At 46.9% G+C, this 24,720-nt stretch overlaps 1 protein-coding gene across 1 annotated transcript in view; it reads left to right on the top strand.

The window, feature by feature from the left end:
• Positions 1-1,074: 1,074 nt before the first annotated feature.
• The window catches only part of LOC120841897 (beta-alanine-activating enzyme-like), a 40,681-nt gene continuing 17,035 nt past the window's right edge, over positions 1,075-24,720 (top strand). The window contains exons 1-4 of the mRNA XM_040212898.3: positions 1,075-1,169; positions 14,650-14,839; positions 17,484-17,713; positions 23,823-23,920. Of these exons, the coding sequence (XP_040068832.1) occupies positions 1,075-1,169; positions 14,650-14,839; positions 17,484-17,713; positions 23,823-23,920 (613 nt within the window). The remainder of the gene's footprint in view (positions 1,170-14,649; positions 14,840-17,483; positions 17,714-23,822; positions 23,921-24,720) is intronic.

Genomic DNA, 24,720 nt, shown 5'->3' with positions numbered 1-24,720 from the left:
TCCGTATTGGCGGAGCGAACGCTGAAGGGGAGGCGTGTCTATCTTCTCCTCCTCTCCAGCCTTCGCTCTACTAAAGTGGAAAGAGTGGAGGGCTTTGTGGGAAGAGCTTGTACTAGCTGCACTCTTACCTTGTCGCAGACTCAAGGGATACAGTAATGTCTGGGTAATATGGACACCTCACTTCCCTCAGAAAGCGTCAATAATACGAGTTGTACGTAATAACAAAAAAAATGTAAGTAATCGCTCACTTCTTCCCCGAGAATAAATAGTTTTAGAAACGGGGAACCCCGACGCTATGGATGCCCCGAGCTGCTTGGGGCGCCGCACAAGGCCTGCGCATTGGGACGCCCCAAACGGTATGGGGGCCCAAGGGTTAGGGACCCCAACCCTAGAACTCCCTGATGTAGCCTATAGAGTGAGATGTCTATGTTAATGGGGCCCGTATTAATTATACATGATTGTAATTGAATTAGCTAACATTTTATACGACTTATTCGATTATAATTTTTAGAGCGCAGCTCTTAGGCGCCCGTTTCCGGCTTGAGGGGCCTCGGCGTCGGCGTAACCGCGAGCCGCCCCCCCCCCTCCCCCCCCCCTCCCCCCCCCCCCGAGGACCTCAAGGTCACGTGTCCTCCCCCCACCCCCCCGAGGTCGCAGGACCTCGGGGGGGGGGGGGGGGGGGGGGGCTCAAGAGGTCCGCTCTAATTCGGCGTTACAGGGAGTTGTAAACAACTTTCACATTTTTTTCAAAAGTCCCTTTTCTTTTTGTCAAAGCCGGACAACACCGTTTAAGATGTCAATCATCGACTTTTCCCAAATGTTCGAAAAGTGGCCGAATCAGTCGAACCATGAGATGCATCGTCAAACCTTGGATTGGAACCTAGGGTTCAATTAAAGTTCGCAGCATTTCTAGTTGAGACATAATAACTCACAGTTTCCAACTTTCAGAGCCCCTTGTCAAAGAGCGGCTCGTGGAAAGTCCTAGGAAAGGTGCTGAACCAGACCCATGTCCTCGCAAAGTGTCTCAACACCGTGACTGACACTAAGGCTTCAGAAAGGTCGGCGGATCCAACGATGGCCTACACAATGTGGACTTCGGGATCAACTGGAGAACCAAAGACGGTGCAGGTGCCCCACTCTTGCATCGTACCTAACGTGCTTCATTTGAGGTAATGGTACTCTCCCTTCTCAGTACTTTTTTTTCATTCAGCGTTGCTTTCTTTTCATTTAGCGTTGCTTTTACTAATTAAGTAAGCGATTGATTTGAACAAGCATAACAAGTGTAGCATTGATTACCTCAAACACCGGCGGCTTTTCTTGGATTCCCAAACAAAACACATTCTCGAGATACTGAGGCTTTGATCTTCCCGACATGCTATGCATTATATGTAAATGCAAAGTAGCTAAAGAGAAAAAGGCAAAGGTTACGCAAAACAAATATTGATATCTTCCCATACTCTCTATCGCGGCGACGCCGCCCCCGTAGGGGGCACCTGTGAAAGCAGGTGTTTGGAGAGTGGCGTCTCCACGGACCCCGAGCCATGCGGGTTCGCCCGCCCACGCCTGGCTGTGCGTGGCTTTCCCGTGACCGGGGAAAAGGGCATCCTGGTGGTTGAGCCGAGCCCGGGGTAGGTTTGAACCCTTCGGGGCCCCCCGGGTGAGGCAATACACCACTTCGGCCCCCGCTTCCCGTAGACGGGTGTCCTGGCTTGGCCCGACCAGGATGATTCAGTCAGTCGCCACTTCTACTATCCCCTCCCTTCTTTTACCTTTGTCTTCTCCTTCTTTTCACTCTTCTCATTTCTCTTCTTTCCTTTTTCAACTCCTTTGGCGGCAAGGGCTAACCTTGGGTGGCGACAGACCCCTTGTCCAAAACCACACTTGGTTATAGTACCTGGGCAGTGCTAATAGTCTAACGGTTCCAGCAAAGCCCTTTTTGTTATGGTCCGTTAACTATTCCCTCGTTGGGCTCCGTGGTGGGCGGCACACCACAGGTTCTGAACACTCTTTGCCCTCCTATGGCGCCCCCCTCTTCCAAACCCCGTTCAGGGCAAGCCTTTAAAAGGCGTTGTCTTGAACCCAAGACCATCGACAAAGATTCTGAAGGAGAAACATTTACAAAGTTTTTTGTTGTTCATTCACTTGATGAACAAAAACCTGTTTCAAAGCTGTCGCCCTTTGTTGTTGCGAAGGTACTAGAAAACCTTGTCGGATTTTCCTACAAAGCTAAAAGCAGCACTCCGGAGACCTCCTAGTGGAGGTAACCAACAAAAAACAGAGTGAAGCGATCCTTAAACTGACTAGTTTTCTTGACGTTAAAGTGTCGGTTAGCCCTCACCGCACGCTCAACACCATCCGTGGGGCCCTCTCCGAGGACGACTTCTTACACACTAGTGAGGAAGAACTTCTCGAGGGACTCCAAGGTGTTGGCGTTGTTGCCGTTAAGCGCATCATATTCCGTAAAAATGGTGAGGACATTCCTTCGAAACACGTAATCCTTACTTTTGAAAGAAACACACTGCCAGAAACCATCAAGGCAGGATACCTTAACTGCCGCATCCGCCCATATGTCCCCAACCCCCAGCGGTGCTTCCGTTGCCAGCGTTATGGCCACAGATCACGCAGCTGTCGAGGGAAGGAGACGTGTGCAAAGTGCAGCAGCCACGACCATCTAGCCGACAACTGTGAAGCGGCAGCTTTCTGTGCCAACTGCAAGGGTCCTCACCCTGCGTACTCTCGTTCTTGCCCCTCCTGGTGACAGGAAAAGGAAATTCTCACCTTAAGAGCAAAAGAAAACTTATCTTATCCGGAAGCAAAGCAAAGGTTCTCCTTTCTTTCGAAAGGCACGCACTCTGACCCGGTGCGCAGGGGCCCTCCACCGCGAACGGAATCGAAGGCCACCCAGGTCTCGCCTGAAGCCCTGGCAGTGGCCTTTCGGGCCCCATCACCCCCGCAGGGGCAGCAGCTTCCCCCACCTTCTGGAGGGAGCACATCAGCAGCCCCCAAGTCTCAGGACAGGCAGGCAATGCCAATGCCCGTCCTGACCGCGACGCCCTCCTCCGGTGGAAAGGAGCGACACTCTCGCTCCAACTCACTGGAGAGGGCCTCCTCCAAAGAGCGGCACAACTCTCGTGCTGCTCTCCCTGTACTCAAGGGGCCGGAGCAGGCAAAGTTGAAAGACACTCTGCCTAGCACCTCCGCTGCCTCTTCGGCTGGTCGCGGCCGGGGCCTGGCTCCCCGTGATCCAAGCCGGAAGAAAACGCTGGCCAACACCAGCGACACGACTCAAGAGGTAGACCTGTCCATGGAGTTGGACGACTCGGCTGCTCCTGCTTCTGACCCGGATAGCATGGAGTGGCAGACGCAGACCCGTGCAGGGAAGAACAAAAAACCGGTTACTGCGCCGAAGTAATCCAAGTGGTCTCCCTACCGAGTTTTAATCTTTTTACTACCGAGTTTTATTGATTTACACTTTCCGATATAAACAAATTTTATAAATGTCAAAAGTGAATTTTATGCAATGGAATTGTCGCGGCCTTTTAAGAAATATTGATGATATAAATCATTTCATGGATGAGCTTCGGCCGATAGCTCTCGCTCTCCAGGAAACTCATCTTCATGATCGCTCTCCTCATATTTTAAGACGTCATCGGGTCTTTAGAAAAGACCGTCTTAGTGATACTCCCTCTGGTGGCGTGGCAGTGGTTGTACAAGGTGGGGTCGCCTGCTCTGAGGTCCCGCTTTGCACACCACTTGAAGCCGTGGCAGTGCGCCTTCTTTTAGACCGCCTCATAACTGTAGTATCACTTTATTTATCACCTAACACTCCATTACATCTTAGTGAATTGCAGGGTCTTGTAGGTCAGCTCCCACAACCCTTTATGATTCTAGGCGATTTTAATGCCCATCATCCCCTATGGGGTAGTATTCGTCAAGACTCTCGTGGAGGTGTAGCTGAACGTTGTTTATTGGCATCTGGACTATGCCTTCTTAATGGGAGAGAGCCAACATTTTTTAGTGCAGCTCACACCACATTTACATCCATAGATCTGTCGATTTCATCCCCCTCATTGTTTCCTTGCTTTACATGGAATGTTCTCAACAACCCTTTTGGCAGTGATCACTTTCCGATTGTTTTAGAGAGTGTTGTTCAGTTGCCCTCACTTTTAAAACGTATCCCTAGGTGGAAGTTAGATAAAGCTGACTGGTCACTTTTTGGGTTACATTCCACCTTGGACCCTTCTCTGCTTTCTTGTATGTCACCTGAAGATGCTACACTGTATATTACTGAGCAGATACTAAATGCTGCTGAGGTGTCTATTCCACGAACCTCTGGTAATGTGCCAAAAAAATGCAAACCATGGTGGAACAAGGAGTGTGCCACAACCTTAGCGGATCAAAACAGGGCTTGGGGCAAACTTCGCAGATACCCCACATCATGTAATCTCGCAGAGTTCAGGCAGCGGAAAGCTAAAGTCCGTTGGACCAGGAAGCAGTCAAAATGGAAATCCTGGATGAAGTATGTCTCTTCTATAAATAGTTTTGTGCCAGCCAAGGAGGTTTGGGATAGATACAGGAAAATAAATGGAGATCTATAGGTGCTTTGCAATTCCTACTTTTGATGCCCCTTCTTCATCTTTAGTTGACATCGCCAACATCCTTGGTGAACATTTTTATAACACATCCAGCTCGGCGAACTACAGTGATTCGTTCAGTAGATTTAAATCTCGTGCAGAGCGGCAAAATATCTCCATGTCTGGAGGAGACTCTGAGCCTTATAACCAGCCTTTCACGCAGTGCGAGCTTGAAATGGCACTTGACACAACGAGGGTTTCTGCTCCAGGGCCCGACGCAGTTCATTATGAAATGCTTCGTCGCCTTTCTCCTGAGTCCCTGAAAAGTCTTCTCTTGTTTTTCAATTTATTGTGGGAAGAAGCCTGCTTTCCCCACGCCTGGAAGCACGCACATGTCATCCCGCTCCTAAAGCCGCAGAAAGACCCTTCACTACCATCAAGTTACCGTCCCATTGCTCTGACGAGCTGTGTTGGGAAAACATTTGAAAGGCTTATAAATAGGCGGTTAGTATACATATTAGAAAGGCAAAAGGTCCTTGACAAAAATCAGTGCGGGTTTCGCCGAGGTCGATCTACTTTCGATAATTTGGTTCGCCTGGAAACTATTATACGCGAGGCATTTGTGAACAAGCAGCACTGTGTTGCAGTGTTTTTTGACTTAGACAAGGCGTATGATACCACTTGGAGATATGGTATCCTGAAAGACTTGTATGATTGCAATATCCGTGGTAGGATGTTGCAATGCATTAACAACTTTCTAACAAACAGAACCTTTCAAGTCCGGCTTGGCAGCACCCTCTCTAAACCTTTTGTTCAAGAAAACGGAGTCCCACAGGGAGGCATTTTGAGCGTCACTTTGTTTGTACTGAAAATGAATTCTCTCACACGAATGCTACCTCGGTCTATTTCCTACTCTCTTTATGCTGACGATGTACAGATCTCCTCATCTTCTTGCAATCTTTCTAGTTGTGAGCGGCAGTTGCAACTGGCTATAAACAAACTTTGTAAGTGGGCAGACGAAAATGGTTTCAAGTTCTCTGTTGCAAAGACAGTCTCTGTGCCTTTTTCCCTACGTCGTGGGCTCTCCTTAGACCCAGTTTTGAAACTAAAGGGTACTCTAATTCCTGTTAGGAAGGAGCACAAGTTTCTTGGTGTCATATTTGACAAAAAACTTACCTTCATTCCCCACCTGAAATTTCTCAAAGAAATTTGCCTTCGTTCCACAAACCTTCTGAAAGTTTTGGCTCATAAATCATGGGGGTCGGATCGAAAATGTCTGTTGCATTTGTACACCGCGCTTGTGCGATCTCGTCTTGATTATGGCGCCGTGGTGTACGGATCGGCTCGCCCATCTGCTCTCAAGATGTTGGATCCTGTACATCATCTTGGCTTGCGTTTGGCAACAGGTGCTTTTCGGACATCGCCTGTACTTAGTTTGTATGCGGAATCAAATGAGATGTCGCTGTGCAAAAGACGTCAATACCTCAGCCTAACCTACGCGTCTAGGATCCTAGCAAACCCTGATCACCCAACGTATCATTCCATACAAAGGTCTCAATTCTACCGTCTCTTTGAAAATAAGCCAAGCATCGTCAGACCGTTAAGTTTTCGTATAGAGCAATTTTGTTCCTCACTTCAACTTCGTCTGGACGAACTTAACCTAATTCAAAACACAGTCTGCGTGGCGCCCTGGAATGTGGTACGTGTTTTTTGTGACTGGACTCTCACTAAGCTTAATAAGAATAGCATATCAGCTCTTGTGATTCAGCAGGAATTCCTTGACCTGGAAGAGAAATATAAAGATTATGCTCACTTTTACACGGACGGTGCCAAGACTTCATCGTTTGTCGGGTGTGCCATGCATTCAGGTCGTTTTGTAAAAGTTACACGTCTAGAGGAATTTGCGAGTATATTTACTGCTGAAATCTATGCTGCGTCTTTTGCATTGGATTATATTCTGAAGACTAAAACTAGACGGGCCGTAATATTTGTGGACTCTCAAAGTGCCGTTACTGCAATTTGCTCTCTAAAAGCCACTAAGAATATGTTTGTGGAACAGGTGCGAAGTAAACTTAATGGAGCTTTACGTAAAGGTCACAATATGAAATTCTGCTGGGTTCCGAGTCATGTGGGAATAAAGGGTAATGAGGAGGCAGACAGGCTCGCTGCATCTTCGGGTAACTGCTCTCGATATCAAGCTAGCTTTCCCTATCAGGATACCAAGTCATTAATTAAGTCGTCACTTTTTCGTCTATGGCAGGCAGAGTGGGCCATGGAGTCTAATAACAAGCTTCATGTGAGCAAACCATTCCTTGGGTCTTGGGAGAGCTCCTCACTTAAGAACCACTTTCACGAAGTTGTATTGTGCCGGCTTCGAATCGGGCACTCCTTCCTTACACAGAGATATCTCCTTTATGGGGAGGATCCACCAGTTTGTGAGCACTGCGGAGACAATCTTACTATACTTCATATTTTGTGGATCTGCCCGGGATTCGACACCGAACGTCGCGCTCATTTTCCTGAGTTTTTTAGATTTTGTATTCCATTTCATCCTGCTCTTTTGCTGGGAAAGCACCCCCTCGTTCCTCTTGATCGAGTTTTATCATATATTACTAGTACTAGCCTTATACACCAGATCTAGTCCCAGTTGTTTTCAGGATCATCTTTTTGTAATGAGGTAACCATAGGAGTTTCATTAGTTAATTTAGTCTGGCGCAGTATGGCCTCCGTTGCTGTTGCGCCAAAAAACCCGCAAACAAACAATAAGCGGCGACGCCGCGTGATGCATTACTTGCAAGTCGAGCAGGCAGCCTAAAAAATGCAGTATTTCGCGTGTTTTGTTCATTCATTGGGGGATCGGTGGCCGAGTGGTCTAGCGCACACCAGCTCGGAGCACGTGGAGCGAAAGCTCGCGCTGCAGAACCCAGGGATCCTGGGTTCGAGCCCCACCCCTGCCCGTTTCGATCTGGATGAGCATCGTACCGGCGTGCGGTCGTGTATCACTACTGCGTGATGCACGTTAAAGACCCCAGGCTAGCGGCTGTACCGCACTGGCTAAATTTCTCATCTACAGCTGGGAGACTCGTCGCCCCTGTGAGGCAGACCAAGTTCTAGGCTGTATAAACACACACACAACCCAATTTTTTTTGTTCATTCATTAACACATTAATTCATTCTTTGTTTTTACCTGCCGACTTGGTCAGAAGAGGGGGCTTAAAGCAAAAGGCGTGATGCGGACAAGACCTTAATACCCTTAGTAAAACATATAAAATAGCGCAACAGAAACAAGGACAAGAAGTAAACAGGACAGGCGCTAACTTTCAACTAGTTTTATTCTGGAAAATCGAACACATATATACACACGCCAGGCAAAGCAGCACCACGTAAAAGTTGATTAATTTTTTACCCGATCATTCAAAAACTGAAATTCATTACAATGAAGCACAATAGAAGTGTCGCTGACGCATGCCGTCCCACTTTTTTTGATAAAGAAAGCTTCCAATAGCTCTCGAGCGACCGTCTCTCGGCTTCTTCCTAGTATCCGCATCTGCTGAAGTCGCGGAACACAGCCACACGTGTTGCAATGTATGGGCAAATGCGAGCCATATTTATTTTTTACTGATAATGCGTGCTCCCGTGCTCGGTCATTGATGCACCGCCCCGTCTGGCCAATGTATACCTTTCCACAACTCAGGGGGATTTCGTAGACCACACCCACTGTGCAGTCCACGTAAGGGGTGACGTGTTTTTTGTCACACGGTGCTTTTGCCTCCTCATCAGAGATGCGGGCGCACAATCCAGCCAACTTCTTTGGGGCAGAGAATACAACTGGAACATCGTACTTGGTTGCAACTTTCTTCAGATTGTGGGCAACCTTGTGTATGTACGGAATGACCTCTGGTCTTTTTGTTCTCTGCCTCGTTGGGACCTTTCTTTTCAACCCCTTCATTTTTTGTAAGGCGGTCTCCGCCACAGAAACCAAGACCGAACACGGGAAGCCAGCTAATTCCAATCTAGAAATTTGGTATTTAAAACTAGCATCCGCCTGATGGTCACAAGACTTCAGCAGTGCAGACTCCAGGCACGAAGTTGCAATCGCTCTCTTAACAGTCTTTGAATGCGCTGAATCAAAAGGAAGTAACTCTTTCCGCGCGCGAGGTCGATACATCCAGCACACACGTCGTTCGTTGATGGTGATGTTAATATCTAAAAACTGCAAATGATTGTTGTCAGGAAGCTCATGAGTAAAAAATAAACCTTTCCCATGTTGTTCAAAAGCTGACAGAATACTTTGTACTGTATCACAGGATTTGTAGAGGATTTGTTTTATTCAGTGCCGCATGAAGAAATGTACCGCTCTGTCATCGGGTGTATCGAAGCAAGTGGCGTGGTGGCTTTCCAGAATGCTTCTGGTATTCCTCTGGACAGCTTCATGGCATTACTGGAATTTTATCTGAGTAGCACGTTTGTGTCGTTCGATGACAAGTTGTTTATCCAGCGCAAAGGCATTTGTATTGGGTCATGCGTCGCTCCGGTGATTTGTAACATTTTTTTGTCCGCTGTTGATCGTGAATTGAATCGTGTTTTAGACGCCGACAATGTTCTTAAGGTTTTTAGATACGTGGACGATTTTCTTGTACTTTTAAAAACTAACACCCCTGTGACGCACTGTGATACAGTACAAAGTATTCTGTCAGCTTTTGAACAACATGGGAAAGGTTTATTTTTTACTCATGAGCTTCCTGACAACAATCATTTGCAGTTTTTAGATATTAACATCACCATCAACGAACGACGTGTGTGCTGGATGTATCGACCTCGCGCGCGGAAAGAGTTACTTCCTTTTGATTCAGCGCATTCAAAGACTGTTAAGAGAGCGATTGCAACTTCGTGCCTGGAGTCTGCACTGCTGAAGTCTTGTGACCATCAGGCGGATGCTAGTTTTAAATACCAAATTTCTAGATTGGAATTAGCTGGCTTCCCGTGTTCGGTCTTGGTTTCTGTGGCGGAGACCGCCTTACAAAAAATGAAGGGGTTGAAAAGAAAGGTCCCAACGAGGCAGAGAACAAAAAGACCAGAGGTCATTCCGTACATACACAAGGTTGCCCACAATCTGAAGAAAGTTGCAACCAAGTACGATGTTCCAGTTGTATTCTCTGCCCCAAAGAAGTTGGCTGGATTGTGCGCCCGCATCTCTGATGAGGAGGCAAAAGCACCGTGTGACAAAAAACACGTCACCCCTTACGTGGACTGCACAGTGGGTGTGGTCTACGAAATCCCCCTGAGTTGTGGAAAGGTAATCATTGGCCAGACGGGGCGGTGCATCAATGACCGAGCACGGGAGCACGCATTATCAGTAAAAAATAAATATGGCTCGCATTTGCCCATACATTGCAACACGTGTGGCTGTGTTCCGCGACTTCAGCAGATGCGGATACTAGGAAGAAGCCGAGAGACGGTCGCTCGAGAGCTATTGGAAGCTTTCTTTATCAAAAAAAGTGGGACGGCATGCGTCAGCGACACTTCTATTGTGCTTCATTGTAATGAATTTCAGTTTTTGAATGATCGGGTAAAAAATTAATCAACTTTTACGTGGTGCTGCTTTGCCTGGCGTGTGTATATATGTGTTCGATTTTCCAGAATAAAACTAGTTGAAAGTTAGCGCCTGTCCTGTTTACTTCTTGTCCTTGTTTCTGTTGCGCTATTTTATATGTTTTACTAAGATGAACCAACTAGCCCAACAACGTACCTTACTAAACTATATTTCTTCTACAGTGGGCCCTTTTTTATGTTCTACGTTTAGTGAATCAGCTTCGTGTCTGGTCAGCCATATCGCCTTTGCTACTTGTCGTGCAAGACTCATCTCGTTTTGCTTGAGGAAAGGACTGGTACCCGCGGAAGTATCTATGTTTTTTGGATTCGTCAGACCGTCCTTCGGCCACGTCAAGCGGATTTCCAAGATACTGAGGTCTGAACTCTGGCGCCAAGTCCGGCTCTTCTATGACCTGTTGCGTGTCCTGTGCTACACGTATTACACTGACTGTGTGGCTGAGGGCAACTTTCGTTCCTTTCGACGTCTAGCCGCGCAAACTACAGAGTTTTGGTGGCATTGCACCCTTCTTCGAGTGCCTAGGACAGCCGAGAAAAAGGCAACAGCCCCGGATGGTTTGATCGTGCTGGGCGACACCAGCATTCCAGCTCAAATATCCTCTGCCCTCAAGAAAGGACCGAAATTCAGCACCGAGCCAAATATTCCAGCCCATGAGCTTCTTGCTCTTAATCGCCGAATGTCCAACAAGGCGGAGCAGGAAGACCGTGAACGATGTCTTCTTGATGGTGTTGACTGTCTTCTGCGAGCGATGACCAGGAGTTCTCGCCGAGGCAGGGAATCGACTGACAGTGTGGTGACTTTCTTCAGGGAAAAAGGTCTTCGACTCTTACAAGCGGACAAAGAGGGCGGCTTCGTCGTTATGCCGTCTGATATCTTCAAGGACTGTGCAGAAAAGGCCGTCATGAAGAACTTTGCCCTGGCTGACGTCAAACCGCTAAAGGTAAAGAAGACTGCTGTTTCTTTGTGTAAGAGCCTAGAGCTGCAAAAATTGGCAAAAGCTGTCGGCGATTCGAAAAACGTTACTTTAAAGGCTTTTTTTAATGTGAAGACGCATAAGGAGGGTTTTCCGTTCCGAAGTATTGTTAGTGAGAAAGGTACTTGGCAACAGGAGGTCAGCAAATATCTGCTAAAACACCTTAATGGGCTTACTGTGAATGACCCCTTCGCGACCAGGAACTCGTTGGACGTGATTGAAGAATTAAGAAGTAACAATTCTGTTGGTTACGCTTTTTCTATTGATGTAGAGGATTTGTTTTATTCAGTGCCGCATGAAGAAATGTACCGCTCTGTCATCGGGTGTATCGAAGCAAGTGGCGTGGTGGCTTTCCAGAATGCTTCTGGTATTCCTCTGGACAGCTTCATGGCATTACTGGAATTTTATCTGAGTAGCACGTTTGTGTCGTTCGATGACAAGTTGTTTATCCAGCGCAAAGGCATTTGTATTGGGTCATGCGTCGCTCCGGTGATTTGTAACATTTTTTTGTCCGCTGTTGATCGTGAATTGAATCGTGTTTTAGACGCCGACAATGTTCTTAAGGTTTTTAGATACGTGGACGATTTTCTTGTACTTTTAAAAACTAACACCCCTGTGACGCACTGTGATACAGTACAAAGTATTCTGTCAGCTTTTGAACAACATGGGAAAGGTTTATTTTTTACTCATGAGCTTCCTGACAACAATCATTTGCAGTTTTTAGATATTAACATCACCATCAACGAACGACGTGTGTGCTGGATGTATCGACCTCGCGCGCGGAAAGAGTTACTTCCTTTTGATTCAGCGCATTCAAAGACTGTTAAGAGAGCGATTGCAACTTCGTGCCTGGAGTCTGCACTGCTGAAGTCTTGTGACCATCAGGCGGATGCTAGTTTTAAATACCAAATTTCTAGATTGGAATTAGCTGGCTTCCCGTGTTCGGTCTTGGTTTCTGTGGCGGAGACCGCCTTACAAAAAATGAAGGGGTTGAAAAGAAAGGTCCCAACGAGGCAGAGAACAAAAAGACCAGAGGTCATTCCGTACATACACAAGGTTGCCCACAATCTGAAGAAAGTTGCAACCAAGTACGATGTTCCAGTTGTATTCTCTGCCCCAAAGAAGTTGGCTGGATTGTGCGCCCGCATCTCTGATGAGGAGGCAAAAGCACCGTGTGACAAAAAACACGTCACCCCTTACGTGGACTGCACAGTGGGTGTGGTCTACGAAATCCCCCTGAGTTGTGGAAAGGTATACATTGGCCAGACGGGGCGGTGCATCAATGACCGAGCACGGGAGCACGCATTATCAGTAAAAAATAAATATGGCTCGCATTTGCCCATACATTGCAACACGTGTGGCTGTGTTCCGCGACTTCAGCAGATGCGGATACTAGGAAGAAGCCGAGAGACGGTCGCTCGAGAGCTATTGGAAGCTTTCTTTATCAAAAAAAGTGGGACGGCATGCGTCAGCGACACTTCTATTGTGCTTCATTGTAATGAATTTCAGTTTTTGAATGATCGGGTAAAAAATTAATCAACTTTTACGTGGTGCTGCTTTGCCTGGCGTGTGTATATATGTGTTCGATTTTCCAGAATAAAACTAGTTGAAAGTTAGCGCCTGTCCTGTTTACTTCTTGTCCTTGTTTCTGTTGCGCTATTTTATATGTTTTACTAAGATGAACCAACTAGCCCAACAACGTACCTTACTAAACCTTAATACCCTATTGGCGTACAACTAATTACATACAAATTGAGTGCAAACAAGCAAAAACCTTTCATAGAGGTTATAAAATTCTGTACAGAAACCACAAAAAAAAATGATCTACAAAAATTATTCTACAATATTGTTCTGCAATTCAAGACAACAAAATTAAAGTGCAAACAAATATGCGTAAATGTACAACAAAAACATCTAATTGCAATTAGAGAACAAAAAAAACGTACAGAACAAAATACCATCAACGCAATCGAGAAATATATCTACACGCAAGAGAAAAGTAAACATGCAAATTTCCTACAACTCACGATATGGTCTGAGAGGCATATCCAATCGGCCTCCGTTTGTTCCAAACGGAGGCCGATTTAAAATTCACGAGAGAAGCAGTCATACCACGCGAATATGCAGTGAAAGGTCGTTCATGACTTCCAAGCAACTTAAACCTCCAAAAACCGTTGCAACATATGAGTTAGTGGTCATAGTTCATTCACAGATATGAACAGATTAAAATGAATAGCACTGGTATTCAAATTTGGGGATTTTACGTGCCAAACCAACGACGGGCATCTGGCACGCCACAGCGGAGGGCTGAGGGTTAATTTCGACCACCTGGGGATCTTCTGACGTGCAACCGAAAGCTCGGTTACACGGCGCCTCCTCCGCAATAAGCCTCCGTCAGATTGCGGGTACCTCGGCCGGGATTCGAACCCGTCACATGGGGATCCGTAGGCCAGCGCTCTCGCCTCGGAGCCACCGAGGCGGCTATGGCGTTGATATTAAATTGTTGACAGCTCGGATTCAATTCATTGACACTTGGATTCAGTTGGCGTACAGCTGGATTAAATTCAGGGGCACTCGGACTAAAAAACTGGCACTTGGATTCTTATGAGCGGGAAAACTTGTAGTAAAGCTTAGTAGTGGTGAGTCACGAAAATTAAGAACTTTCTTTTTTATAGATTGTTGTCTCTCTATCTGAGAAAGCATGTGCTATCACCTTTATCTGAGAAAACATGTGTTTGAAGACTCAAACGTCGATCATTACCAAAGCGCGCACATGCGCTCTCGTGGTGCGCGCTCTAATGGCACGCGCTCTCGTGTCACGGCGCTCTCCCGTCGTGCGCTCTGATGCTGTGGCGCTCTGCTATCGCGCGCTCTCCCGTTGGTGCTCTCCCGTCGTGCGCTCTCGTGGCGCCCTTCCAAATTAGTGTGTAAACACCATTTCAATACTTTATCTTCACTCGGTGCTAATATCTCAAAGCAAGCTAGATTAAATTTGACCACTGCTAAAAGTGAGATCGTTAAGACTTCTTACGTTCAGACCGCTGTCTGCTTATAACGCAAAATATGTTTCCCGACAAACTTGGTCGAAATTCTTATTTAAAAAAAAAACGCCATTGTACGTTGTAAAGAGACGTGCTTAATTAAGTCCTAGAATTTCTTAACTCGACCATGACGTCACTTGGTATCCTGTTTTAGGAAATGGAGAAATTATTAAACCAAACTTGGCGGGCTCGAGGTCTCACCGTCTGACAACGTCTACTCAGCTCTGTTAAACCACAGTCACACGGGTAATACAGCATAAATAAAAAAAACACGGTGTTCGCTGCTAGCATGATAACAGAATTATCTGCGCACAGGCCTCGGGCATGTTCAAACCATGTGTGCTTGAAACATGACTAAAGATCCGGTTGTTATGAGCGGCGGTTTTTTCGCACTTTTTTCCACAGGGTCTTTCATGTGTCCGTTTTAAACACAAAATGCTTTTTCTGCAGGAAGATTTTCAACATCACACCAAAAGACGTCATTTGCGGGATATGTCCTTTCACCTTCGATCCCATCGTGATACAAATCTTCTTGGCGTTGACATCGGGAGCTACCCTACTTATCCCGTCCGAAGTTATCAAGGAAACACCTTCAGAGATTGTTAAGCTTGTGACGACGCACAAAGTCAGCTTCCTGCAGGTAAATATGCCTTTTTTTTATGAGTGCTACGTAGAGGTACGGAACAGTCATCTGCTACGTAGCTCTATGTATCCATTTTATAATCTCACATGACCGCACTTTACTCAGAACACATTAAATCATTTTAGAGGTACCATTGCCAAATGGTACCAATTGTGTAGGTGAGGTCTAACTAGTTCTACAGCACTTGGAGTCAAACCGCGCAAAAACAAAGGGCAAGCACAACTAAACACGTGACAAGCACTCTTAACTTTTACTAAGGTTAGAGGGAAAATATCGGGAAAGGAAGACCCTTATTATTGAACACCGATCAAAATGGTTAGTCTTAATATATCCGTGTTTATCAACACCTATTTTGTTTAGCGACGGCTGACTGATACTGAAGTTTTACTGATAAAGAAATGCGTTAAGCGAAATGGGCCTTTAACAAGCAGAACACGGTCCTTATTCAGACTGGCACGTGCGTCAAGCATTTATATTATCACTTTATGTTTTGGCGCTGCAACATTCCACACAAAGTGTCCTTCGATTAACAGCAGTAGCTGTTCGTTCTTGAAAGATGTACATTATGACGTTTGCTTCTTGTAGACAGGTTACGTACTCTGTCCTTTTGCGAGGCAGACCTGCATGTTGCGAAGATTTTTAGAACAACACACATCTTGGCCGGAGAACTCTTGGACAAGAACAGAGACGTGCTTAGGTTGCGCTGGCGTCGGAAACCAAAACACGACTGACAGGCACTCTAACAACAAGCACAATGTGTAATAGAATTGCGACGAGTCTCACTACACAAAATTCTCAGATTTTGGATGTGAGATTTGGCACGTATTTTGTGTACTTCGTCTTTGTCGTTTTATTTGACACTGTTAATATTTTAAAACATTTTCGAACGTCAGCTCCTAATGTTCACAACGACTTCGGAGAGGTTAGAAAAGGACCCCTTCGAGGCCCTTTCCTTTAAGCCCGCACCCCGCGCACACAGAGGGGTAATGCCACCCCCGATATCCCGGTGAGGAATCACGATACTGCTTGTCTAAAACACGTATGTAATAGCTCGTTTCCGAAGCAAGATGCATGCGTGGGTGCTGTAGAGTGTTTTCCCCCAACGTCATGTTGTCCAGTAATTTTTTTTTATTATTTCATGAGCAGCGTGGCTAGTAAAGGAGGTGAGCACTCCGAAGGTTCACATCTCAGCCCCAAATTTGTAGTGCACAAAAGCTTATAGGTTTCATCACGCTGACATCTAACGAAAATGGCGGCCTGACGTCACGTGAAAAACGCCCTGATCGCGACGAAGAGACATTGAAAGGGTGCCACATCTTAAAGATAAATAAATACTCTTCTCAAAGTGTTATTTCAGTAGGTAGACATCACTGTAAAGTTAGGAGAGATGCGAACATGGTCTGCGGAAGCAACTCAATGCTGGCGATGCTGGCAGTGCACCAATGCACATCCTATACGCATACGGCATCATTTTCGCCTCACCCCCCGGAACCCACCTTAAAAAAAGCCAATAACGTACTTGAAGCAGGGGCTAAATAAACTAAAAAAAAAAAAAAAAAACAACTTACGTCCGGCGTCTCAGCGGTGCTAAGCCTTGTTCCCACCTCAAACTTTTCACTGGCAATACCACCGCTACATTTACATGTCGGACAAAAACTACCACGAATGAAGGTCGTTAAGACCTTGCGACCTTGGGAGGGAGGGAGGGGGGAGGGGGGAGAAGGGGGGAAGAAAGAGATTGGAATCACCTAACTTAAAAACACAAATGGTTTGAAGAAAGGTTAGTTGGGGTCAGTTGTTTTTCCCAGGTTTCTAACTTCCTGTAAATTCTATAGGTCCGGCTTTCTTGTTCAATATCTTGAAGGTGAACGTCATTTCAAAGTTAAAGGCCAAAATAAAAATTATAATGTTCCAAACAGGGAATCAGGCAAAGCAGGGCTCGTTTCGGGCAGCCCACGTTCACTTCGAAGGCAATGATTCCTTGTCTTTAGCAAAATCAGGAAACTCCCATATGAAGGTGGAAGTTTTTTTGCTACCTTGTCCAACCCCAGAAATGGTGCCTCAACGCTCCAGCGATTCCCCTCCATCAAGGCGGTACTTACTCGTTTCGGCTGCGGTAAAGAGGCTTTTTCTTCTCGATTGTATGGTACTGCGACAAAATCGTCGGTGCCGTGGTAATAAGCCCTTTGAATTATGCTACTCCTGCTGAAGTGTAAGCAGTTCACTTTCGAAGTTTGCAATTTTTTTTCCTGATCAAACAAACGTATGTAATGCTTGACAATTCGAATGTTCCCATTTCGTGCCATTTTTGATACTTGCGACACAAATGAGGTTGTTTCAAGTGCACTTCATCATTATATCCGTCGGGCAGCAAAGCCTCGTTAAGGAAACCATATATATTCAGTATGTACATGTATTTGTACTCCGGGACACGTTTTTCCCCATTTTTGGGAACGCATATCATGCGCATCTTGTTGCGTAAAAAAAAATGTACCTCAGTATTTGTATTTTGGCCTCAAAATACACCTTTCTCAGTATTTTCTATTCCGGGATACATTTTCGGAGCACTTTTGCCAGGCCCTGCTTAAGAGCTTCAGGCTTATACAACTAAAGTTTTATTAAACTTGGCATTTCCGCTTAGGCAACTCCTAGCTTCTTCTTCAGCATCGGAGCCAACCTCATCAAGAAATCTCTGCTGTCCCCGGACACGAGCCTTCGAGTCTTTGCTCTGGGAGGCGAAGAGTGTCCTCCAGTTAGCGTGCTTAAGCGCTGGAAGAGCAATGGAAATGCGACGCAGTTGTTCAACTTGTACGGCATCACCGAGGTGTCGTGCTGGGCCACCTGCCAAAAAATTGATCTCGAAACAAACGGGTATGTAACCACTCTTTTCCTGAACGATTTCGCAGCAGCGCTGCAGCAGGTTTATATAGGGCAGTTTCGTACGTGATGCACCATAGATAGATACAAAATTTCCAAATATTTTAAAGGTCGGAAAAAAATTAAAGATAAAAACAAGGGTTTATTCTTCTTTGATTTTGGAAACAGTTAAAAATTTGCTTTAACTGGAGTAATTCAGCAACTTTTTTAAGGATATCGACATAGATCAACAAAGGCAAAAAATTTTCGGCAGTTTTACGCGGTAGTATTATTACCTTATATTATTTTTTTTTTTAAAGTTGATGAGTGCTTCGTCAATTTAGCAGATTTTCCACTACGTTGTGATTAATGTCAATTTTCCCGTATAGTGCAGAAATGTTTCACTTGTTGATACTTCACGGTGTAAGTGTGACGTCACAGCTCCAAACATACAGTTTCTAGGGGCGTTGTTATGGACGAATACATGGTACTGGATTTGGCACCGAAAGAACAATAAGTCAAAGATCGTACGTGTAATTTAAACGTATAGAAAGAAAAGATATAGGGAGCCTAGATTTCACACTTACCACGACAGAATTTTTCCGAGAATAGGCAGTTCCTGGAATTTGTGCGACGTCAACTTCCGGTTCTTAAGACGTCTCGAGACGCCTGTTGCAGACGACAAACGCATGACGAATGCGCGAGGAATGACTAAAGTATGCCGTCTGCAACAGTTTAAATTACATGCCCAACGACATGATTTTTAATTCATTTCGAATATGGCAGGCCTAAGAAAACTCACCATGTTTATCGAAATCGAATTGTATTTGCGTGCGATGCGATGCTAGCTGGCGCAAATCATCTGAGGCTAGAATCACGAAGAGCTTCTTAGGTTACCACAACTTAGCTAAGAAGTTCGTAAGTTAAGAACAACGTAAGAAGAAGAGAAATCGGTATTCACGAACGCGTTCTTATCTGATAGCAGGAATTAGCGATGTCCTCGTACGGAAAAACTAGAATTTCCGGTGTCCCGCAAGCTCCCAATCCCTTCGAGAGCGGGCTGTTTCTATGGCGACGACGCCATCGGCAGCACGAACAACCAATCGGAGAGCTCGGCATGGTTCGGAGCACGTGGATATTTGATCAAAAACGCAGTCGGCCTTTCCCACAAAGCTTGTCTGGGGTTCATGGCCGTACAGGGAAATGTTGGCGCTAACACGATTTAAACGGACCCTAATGCTGAGGCCGGGATAACCAGCTTCGTCGACTGCTACGAACTCGATCGCTACGAAGTTGACACAACTGTAGTCGTTGCTAAAAGAAGCCGGCCCGCGCCGGACGCTTGCAAAGCGGCGTAGATAGAAACAAATCGCTGCGACGTTTTTCGCGGCCTCGAAGGTGTAGGGGCGAGCGGACGTTCAAGAAGATACGTTTCAACCATCAGAGTGTCAGCAAGAGCCACGTAAATACCTGTTCACACTAGGAGCGGACGCGCGCGTTTGATCGAACTGCTGGATTCGCGCTGTTGGGCCGCGCCTTGGTAAGCGCTTCGGTCGCGAAGGGTTGGACCGGAATCGCGTAACTCCCACGAACTGTTCTACCTCGACAGTGCTGGCGTACCGTGGTGTCGGAATAAAAGTAGCCTACTAATAACAAAGTGTACACACCATATGTTGCGAAGGTAATCCATACGGCGTCTATTTGAGCTCTATATCATACAAAACAAGGAGGTAGAATCGATGAGAGTCCCATTTCAACGACAGCGTTCGTCACCGCTGCCTCAGAAAACATGGGGATAACAAGGAGAAGACATTGACCTCTTAATCTAAAGTTGAGGTCAGCGATCAAACTATTCAAACGGGAAGGGTCCACAAGGGTCGCGCGGCCATATTCCATTCAGCACGCCAGCCGGTCATGGGCAGACGGTCTTGGCCACGGACCGTCGGAGCAACGCTATGGTGCCTGGAGCGCGTTTTCCACTGGTGTGTTTAGCGTCCCATGCTGCCCATGCATCCAAAGTGGTCTTGAAGTCGCAACAAATGACGTCACAGAAGCCGAGGTGTCATGCTGTCGCAGATCGCGATCCTGGCGGTGGGTCGTAGAAACGCTGGCGAAAAGCACGAGCGAACACGGGTGTCGCTGTCGTCAGGGCGTGCCAACTTCCGGCTGCCAGAAGTTCCGTGGACTGTCACAGTGGAGAGCTACCTGCAGCAGAACAGGCATCTGCCACATACAGCACAGCTATTGGGACGCCGCCAGGGTCGCCACCGGCGACAGCATGATACTTCTATGACGTCATCGGGCGGAAATCTAAGGACCACTTTTAGAGCGCAGCTCTTAGGGGCCCGTTTCCAGCCTGAGCGGCGTCGGCGTCGGCGTAACCGGGGGGGGGGGGGGGGGGGGGTCACGTGACCCCCGAGGTCACGTGACCCCCCCCCCCCTCCGAGGTCACGTAACCCCCCCCCCCCCCGAGGTCACGTGACCCCCCGAGATCACGTGATCCCCCGAGGTCACGTGACCCCCCGAGGTCACGTGACTACCCGCAGGTGACGTGACCCCCCTCAGTACCCTTCCCTACTCCTCCTCAAGAGCTGCGCTCGAATTCGGCGTTACAGGGATTTGTAAACGGCTTTCATTTTTTTGGGCGCGGTAAACACACCAGTCAGAAACGTGTTCCAGGCACCATAGCAACGCTGCATCAGAACAGGTCGAAGTGCCTTGCTACGCCTATATTCTGCCGAGCTCGCTGAACTAGCCCTTGGCGGTCGCTTGCTAGGTGGGATCGTTACCGTTGTAGCTTTTTCCGGATATTTGTGGATCCAGCTATCATGTCTGTTGTGGTCGCTTCTTAGTAGTTCTTTCTTCTTTTTTTTTTTCACTGCTTGAAGTCGGGACGCGCGAGAAGAGCACGTAGAAAAATACATATCTGTTGGGTTCGTTGGTCGTCGCGACTAAGTAACCACTGTAAAGGAACTGAGCGACGCAGTCGGCCATGCGGATTTGTATTCACGAAACAAAATTATCGCAAGACAGCTCCGGAGCTGTCTTGCGATAATTTTGTTTCGTGAATACAAATTTGTTCTTATATTTTGTCGTACCCACACTTTTGGCGTAAGACCGTTTTGTGTATCTGGCCTCAGCATCCAAGATGTCTGCTAAAAATACAGCGAGAAAATGCATCTGTTTAGAAGATGATATCAAAGCAGTGTCGGGCGCCCTGTTTTTTACTTTTAGTTGACAAGCCTTGTAATGAGGGAGCATTTATTTTAAATCTAAAGGCTTGTTTGTATACACATTTGCAACGGTTGCGTTGGCATGCGACCGTAACGACTTCAACGACCAAAACACCCCGCAACAACCGTGACTCATGAATTGCTTCGCAAAGCTACCCCTTGTATCGCTTGCCACGCTGTGTACGTCGAACACTTGTCGCGGTGACTTTGTCGTTACGGTCGTTTCGGTTGCATGCGAACGCAACCAACGCAGATGTGTAAACCAGCCTTTACATGAATGTTTGAGACCCCGAAGTTCGTTTTTCAGGCTCGCAATGTACGTTTGTGTTTTGTATCACACAGTTTTTTTCTTTTTTTTTTTTTTGTATCACAAAGGTCTTTATTCCGATTACAAAAAGAAAGCCAGAATGGCCTTGTTTAGTCAGTCTCAGACATTCCAGGACGAATGTTCGAAGTGCCGAGTGTGGTGAATAAAAAGTCGAGCGTGAGCTTTGCCGACTCACTCAGATCCCCCCGACGACGAGGCACATTCACTCCAGCCAGCTGTCACGCCGACTCCGCGACGTACGCACGCTGCTGCTGTTTCGACGTGTTCCTTCGTTCGTCTCTAGCACAAGTTCGCCGATTAAGAATTTATTTTTAGTTGAAGCTCGAGGAGCATCTTCCATTCGCGAGATTTCTAGCGGAGGGGCGGGTAAATAGGGAAGGTGTTCCCTCTCGGTCATGCAATTTCTATATATTGCAGACAGTTCGTGGAATGTGCACTGAAGAACTGTGCTCTCAGAAATCCTCGCAACGTGTGCTGGTTCGCACTTCGAGCTTGGTACACTTCACGTCGTCGTCCTACGTGATGAGGCTTCACAGTGTATCTCAACTTCTCAAATATTGCGGAAGCGAGCTGCACGGAAAGGCGTTCGCGAACGTCGAACGTAGATAAAAGCTGCGTACGAGAACTCTTCACTTCCGAAATCCCACACAAAGATTGACACTGAGAATACAAGTTTCGTCGATTGTCACCAACTTCATTCAACGTAGTCGCGCACTCGCTCGAAAAGAACCACAGAACCCACTAAGCCATCGTGGCGTCTGTTAGCAATGCAAAACCGGTTGTCAAACTTTATCACGGGCTTTTGTCATCGCTTTATGGTACTGAGACGATAGAAAAAGTCTTCATAATTACACATTGAGCAAACAAAATGCTTACAAAATGTAGTTTACTTTACCGTAAGTCGAGCCCCCATGAATTTGTCCATAGCAACGACCCTAGCAACGGTTTGTTTGGGCGGAGAGCTATGTTGTGACGTCATCACTTACGGGGTCAATTAAAAGAAATTTGGTCTGTGTTGGGTTTTTAAAAACAAGCAAAGAAAAACTTTTTTTTTCTCCTTTTTTCTTTTTTGCCTCTCCCACTATTACATGTACTTCCAGCTCGAAATCTTGCCGGCCGCCATGTTGAACAACTTGTACCGTATTTTTTCTTTCATGCGTGGAGGCAGTGCTTTCTAGCGCAGTCGAGATTCTTTCCGTCACGAATCATGGTCGACTTCGTCTGCCGGAGCAGGCGGCGACCCAAAGGAGCAGAATCTGGAACTCGAGTGTTATACATTTCTGTCTGTATTGGCTCTTGGGACGTTGCCGGCAATCGAGAGGGCGACCCGTCGGCGGCCATGAAGACCCCAGTAGACGCTGACCCGTCGATGGCGACTACGAAAGGAAACAAATCGGACTAAGCTTGGAATTCCGCAGCCCAAGTATACGTCCGCGATCGCCCTCACTGAGTTTTGTCGCGGACGTAGTCAGTGGCCACGCTTTTGCGCCTCACCAACACGAAAAATAACTAGTCGTCCGCGTGTAAAAAAAAAAAAGTTCATCTGGCGGACGATGTTCTTCACCGTGGCGAAAAGCGGTTTACCGGAAGAAAAAAGGCGTTTCGAGAAACCGCCCTTTACGTTCGAGAAAGTGAGCCAGAGGAGAAGACGCGAACGCGCGGGAACTTCAGACCGCAGAGCTCTGGCCGGAACTATGAGTGGGTAAAGTAGACCCCCAGCCTCCCCTATACTCACAAAGCCCGGCAGTTCGACGACGGAGCCATAGAGTGCCAGGCCGCAGATTCGGATCGCGAGGATCTGGTCCGTTGTCTGCCGCTCCACCTTTTCCATTTCGGCGGCCGCCTCTTGTGGCGATCTGCCATGCTTTGTCGGTATACAGTATAGCTATCCTATGGTAGACCTAAAGCTTGCTCTACCTTTGTCTCTACTGCACACGTGGAACGCAGTAAAACGCGGAACGAAGGCGTCCGCCATTTGGCTCTCGCATTCGAACGCGTTCAACAAGGGCAGTGGAGACCAAGGCTTTGCGTCTACCCACTAATCGTTCGAATCAGAGCTCGCCGTTCCGGCGTCCTCGTGCGCTCCCCGTACCCTCCTCTCCCTCAGCTTCTCGTCGCGTAGACGCTTTGAGCAGCGCCCGTCGCAAGCAAAATCGAATATGTTTAAGTCGCTTCGTAAAACTTGCGCGTGCGCAGCAAAACACGAGGGCGAAGGGAGGACAGCACACAAACGGGACCCGCTCTGCGCGTTCGTACGCTCCCTCGCCTTGCGGAGAGGCGTTTTGAAAGAAAACATGAACGTAACAGCTGAAAGGAATACATTCTTAGCGTTCCAATAGAACGTTGGGGCACTTTTTTTTTTCTTTTTACGAGCATGAACAGATGCTGACAGACGCTGGTATTTGAACATGGCGCACGAGTCACCGGACGCTACAACACCACCATTATGGACGCGTCTTGCAGACGCCGAAGCCAATATTACATGGACGCGTCTTGTGGATGCGCCCGCGCCCCCTGCTCGAGTGCAACAGGCCTATTGAGAGAGTGCTCGCTCTGTTCACAGCGCTGTCCCCCTCGGCAGTCCGTTAGCTGGAACCTTACTCGAAGTGCGGAAGGATTCAGGGGAAGTCATTGAAGAAGGGGAAGGCAGGCTTTTCATCGGTAAGTGGCACCATCGTAATGGTTAGAAAATGCTTCCCAAAAACTGTGATTCGTCTTTTCTTAAGAGTTTCTACAATCACCATGCGTAACTATGTTCGGCGGGCAACTTTTCTTGGCAATCAAGTCAAAGGTACGAGCACGCGTGCCCTCTCCCCTTTTTAGTGCTGATAAAAGCTTGGCGCGCCAGTCCTCCCCTCGGGAAGGCCAAAAAACTTTGCCTCCGTGTATAGTCTCGTTTTCCACTGAAAAAACGGGGCATTTTTAAGCTTAATCTGCTGCTATATGATCTACATATATGCCGCCATATTTTTCTAAAACTTTCACTGTCATGCAGGTCGGTGCCGTTAAGACTGTAGCGAGTTGTTAAAATCCAGCATTTAAACAAAACAAGCAAGAGCACGGAAGAACAACATAAACAATAAGGGCGCATTAAACGATTCTTTAACTTGCCAGGTGAAAAACTCAGCTTAGATATTTTACATTCGGAAATAACTCGAAGCAGGTGCAGCTTAATATGGACACTTTCCCATCAAATATCGTTTATATACTGGAAATGAGCGCCAAAGGAACGAGGGCAAGTGAAGAAGTGGACAACACGGGGCGCACTCGCAACAGAAAGTTTATTAAAAAACACACATGCTTAAATACCTAAGTACCTAGGTATATACCTAGGTATTTAAGCATGTGTGTTTTCTAATAAAATTTCTGTTGCGAGTGTCCGCCCCGTGTTTTCGTCCACTTCTTCACCTGTCCCCATTCCTTTGGCGCTCATTTCCAGTCATGAACCAACAAGCCCAACT

Source organism: Ixodes scapularis, unplaced genomic scaffold, assembly GCF_016920785.2.
Source record: "Ixodes scapularis isolate PalLabHiFi unplaced genomic scaffold, ASM1692078v2 PGA_scaffold13__105_contigs__length_92229423, whole genome shotgun sequence".
In the NCBI taxonomy this organism is placed as follows: domain Eukaryota; kingdom Metazoa; phylum Arthropoda; class Arachnida; order Ixodida; family Ixodidae; genus Ixodes; species Ixodes scapularis.
This window is presented reverse-complemented; position numbering and strand designations above follow the sequence as displayed.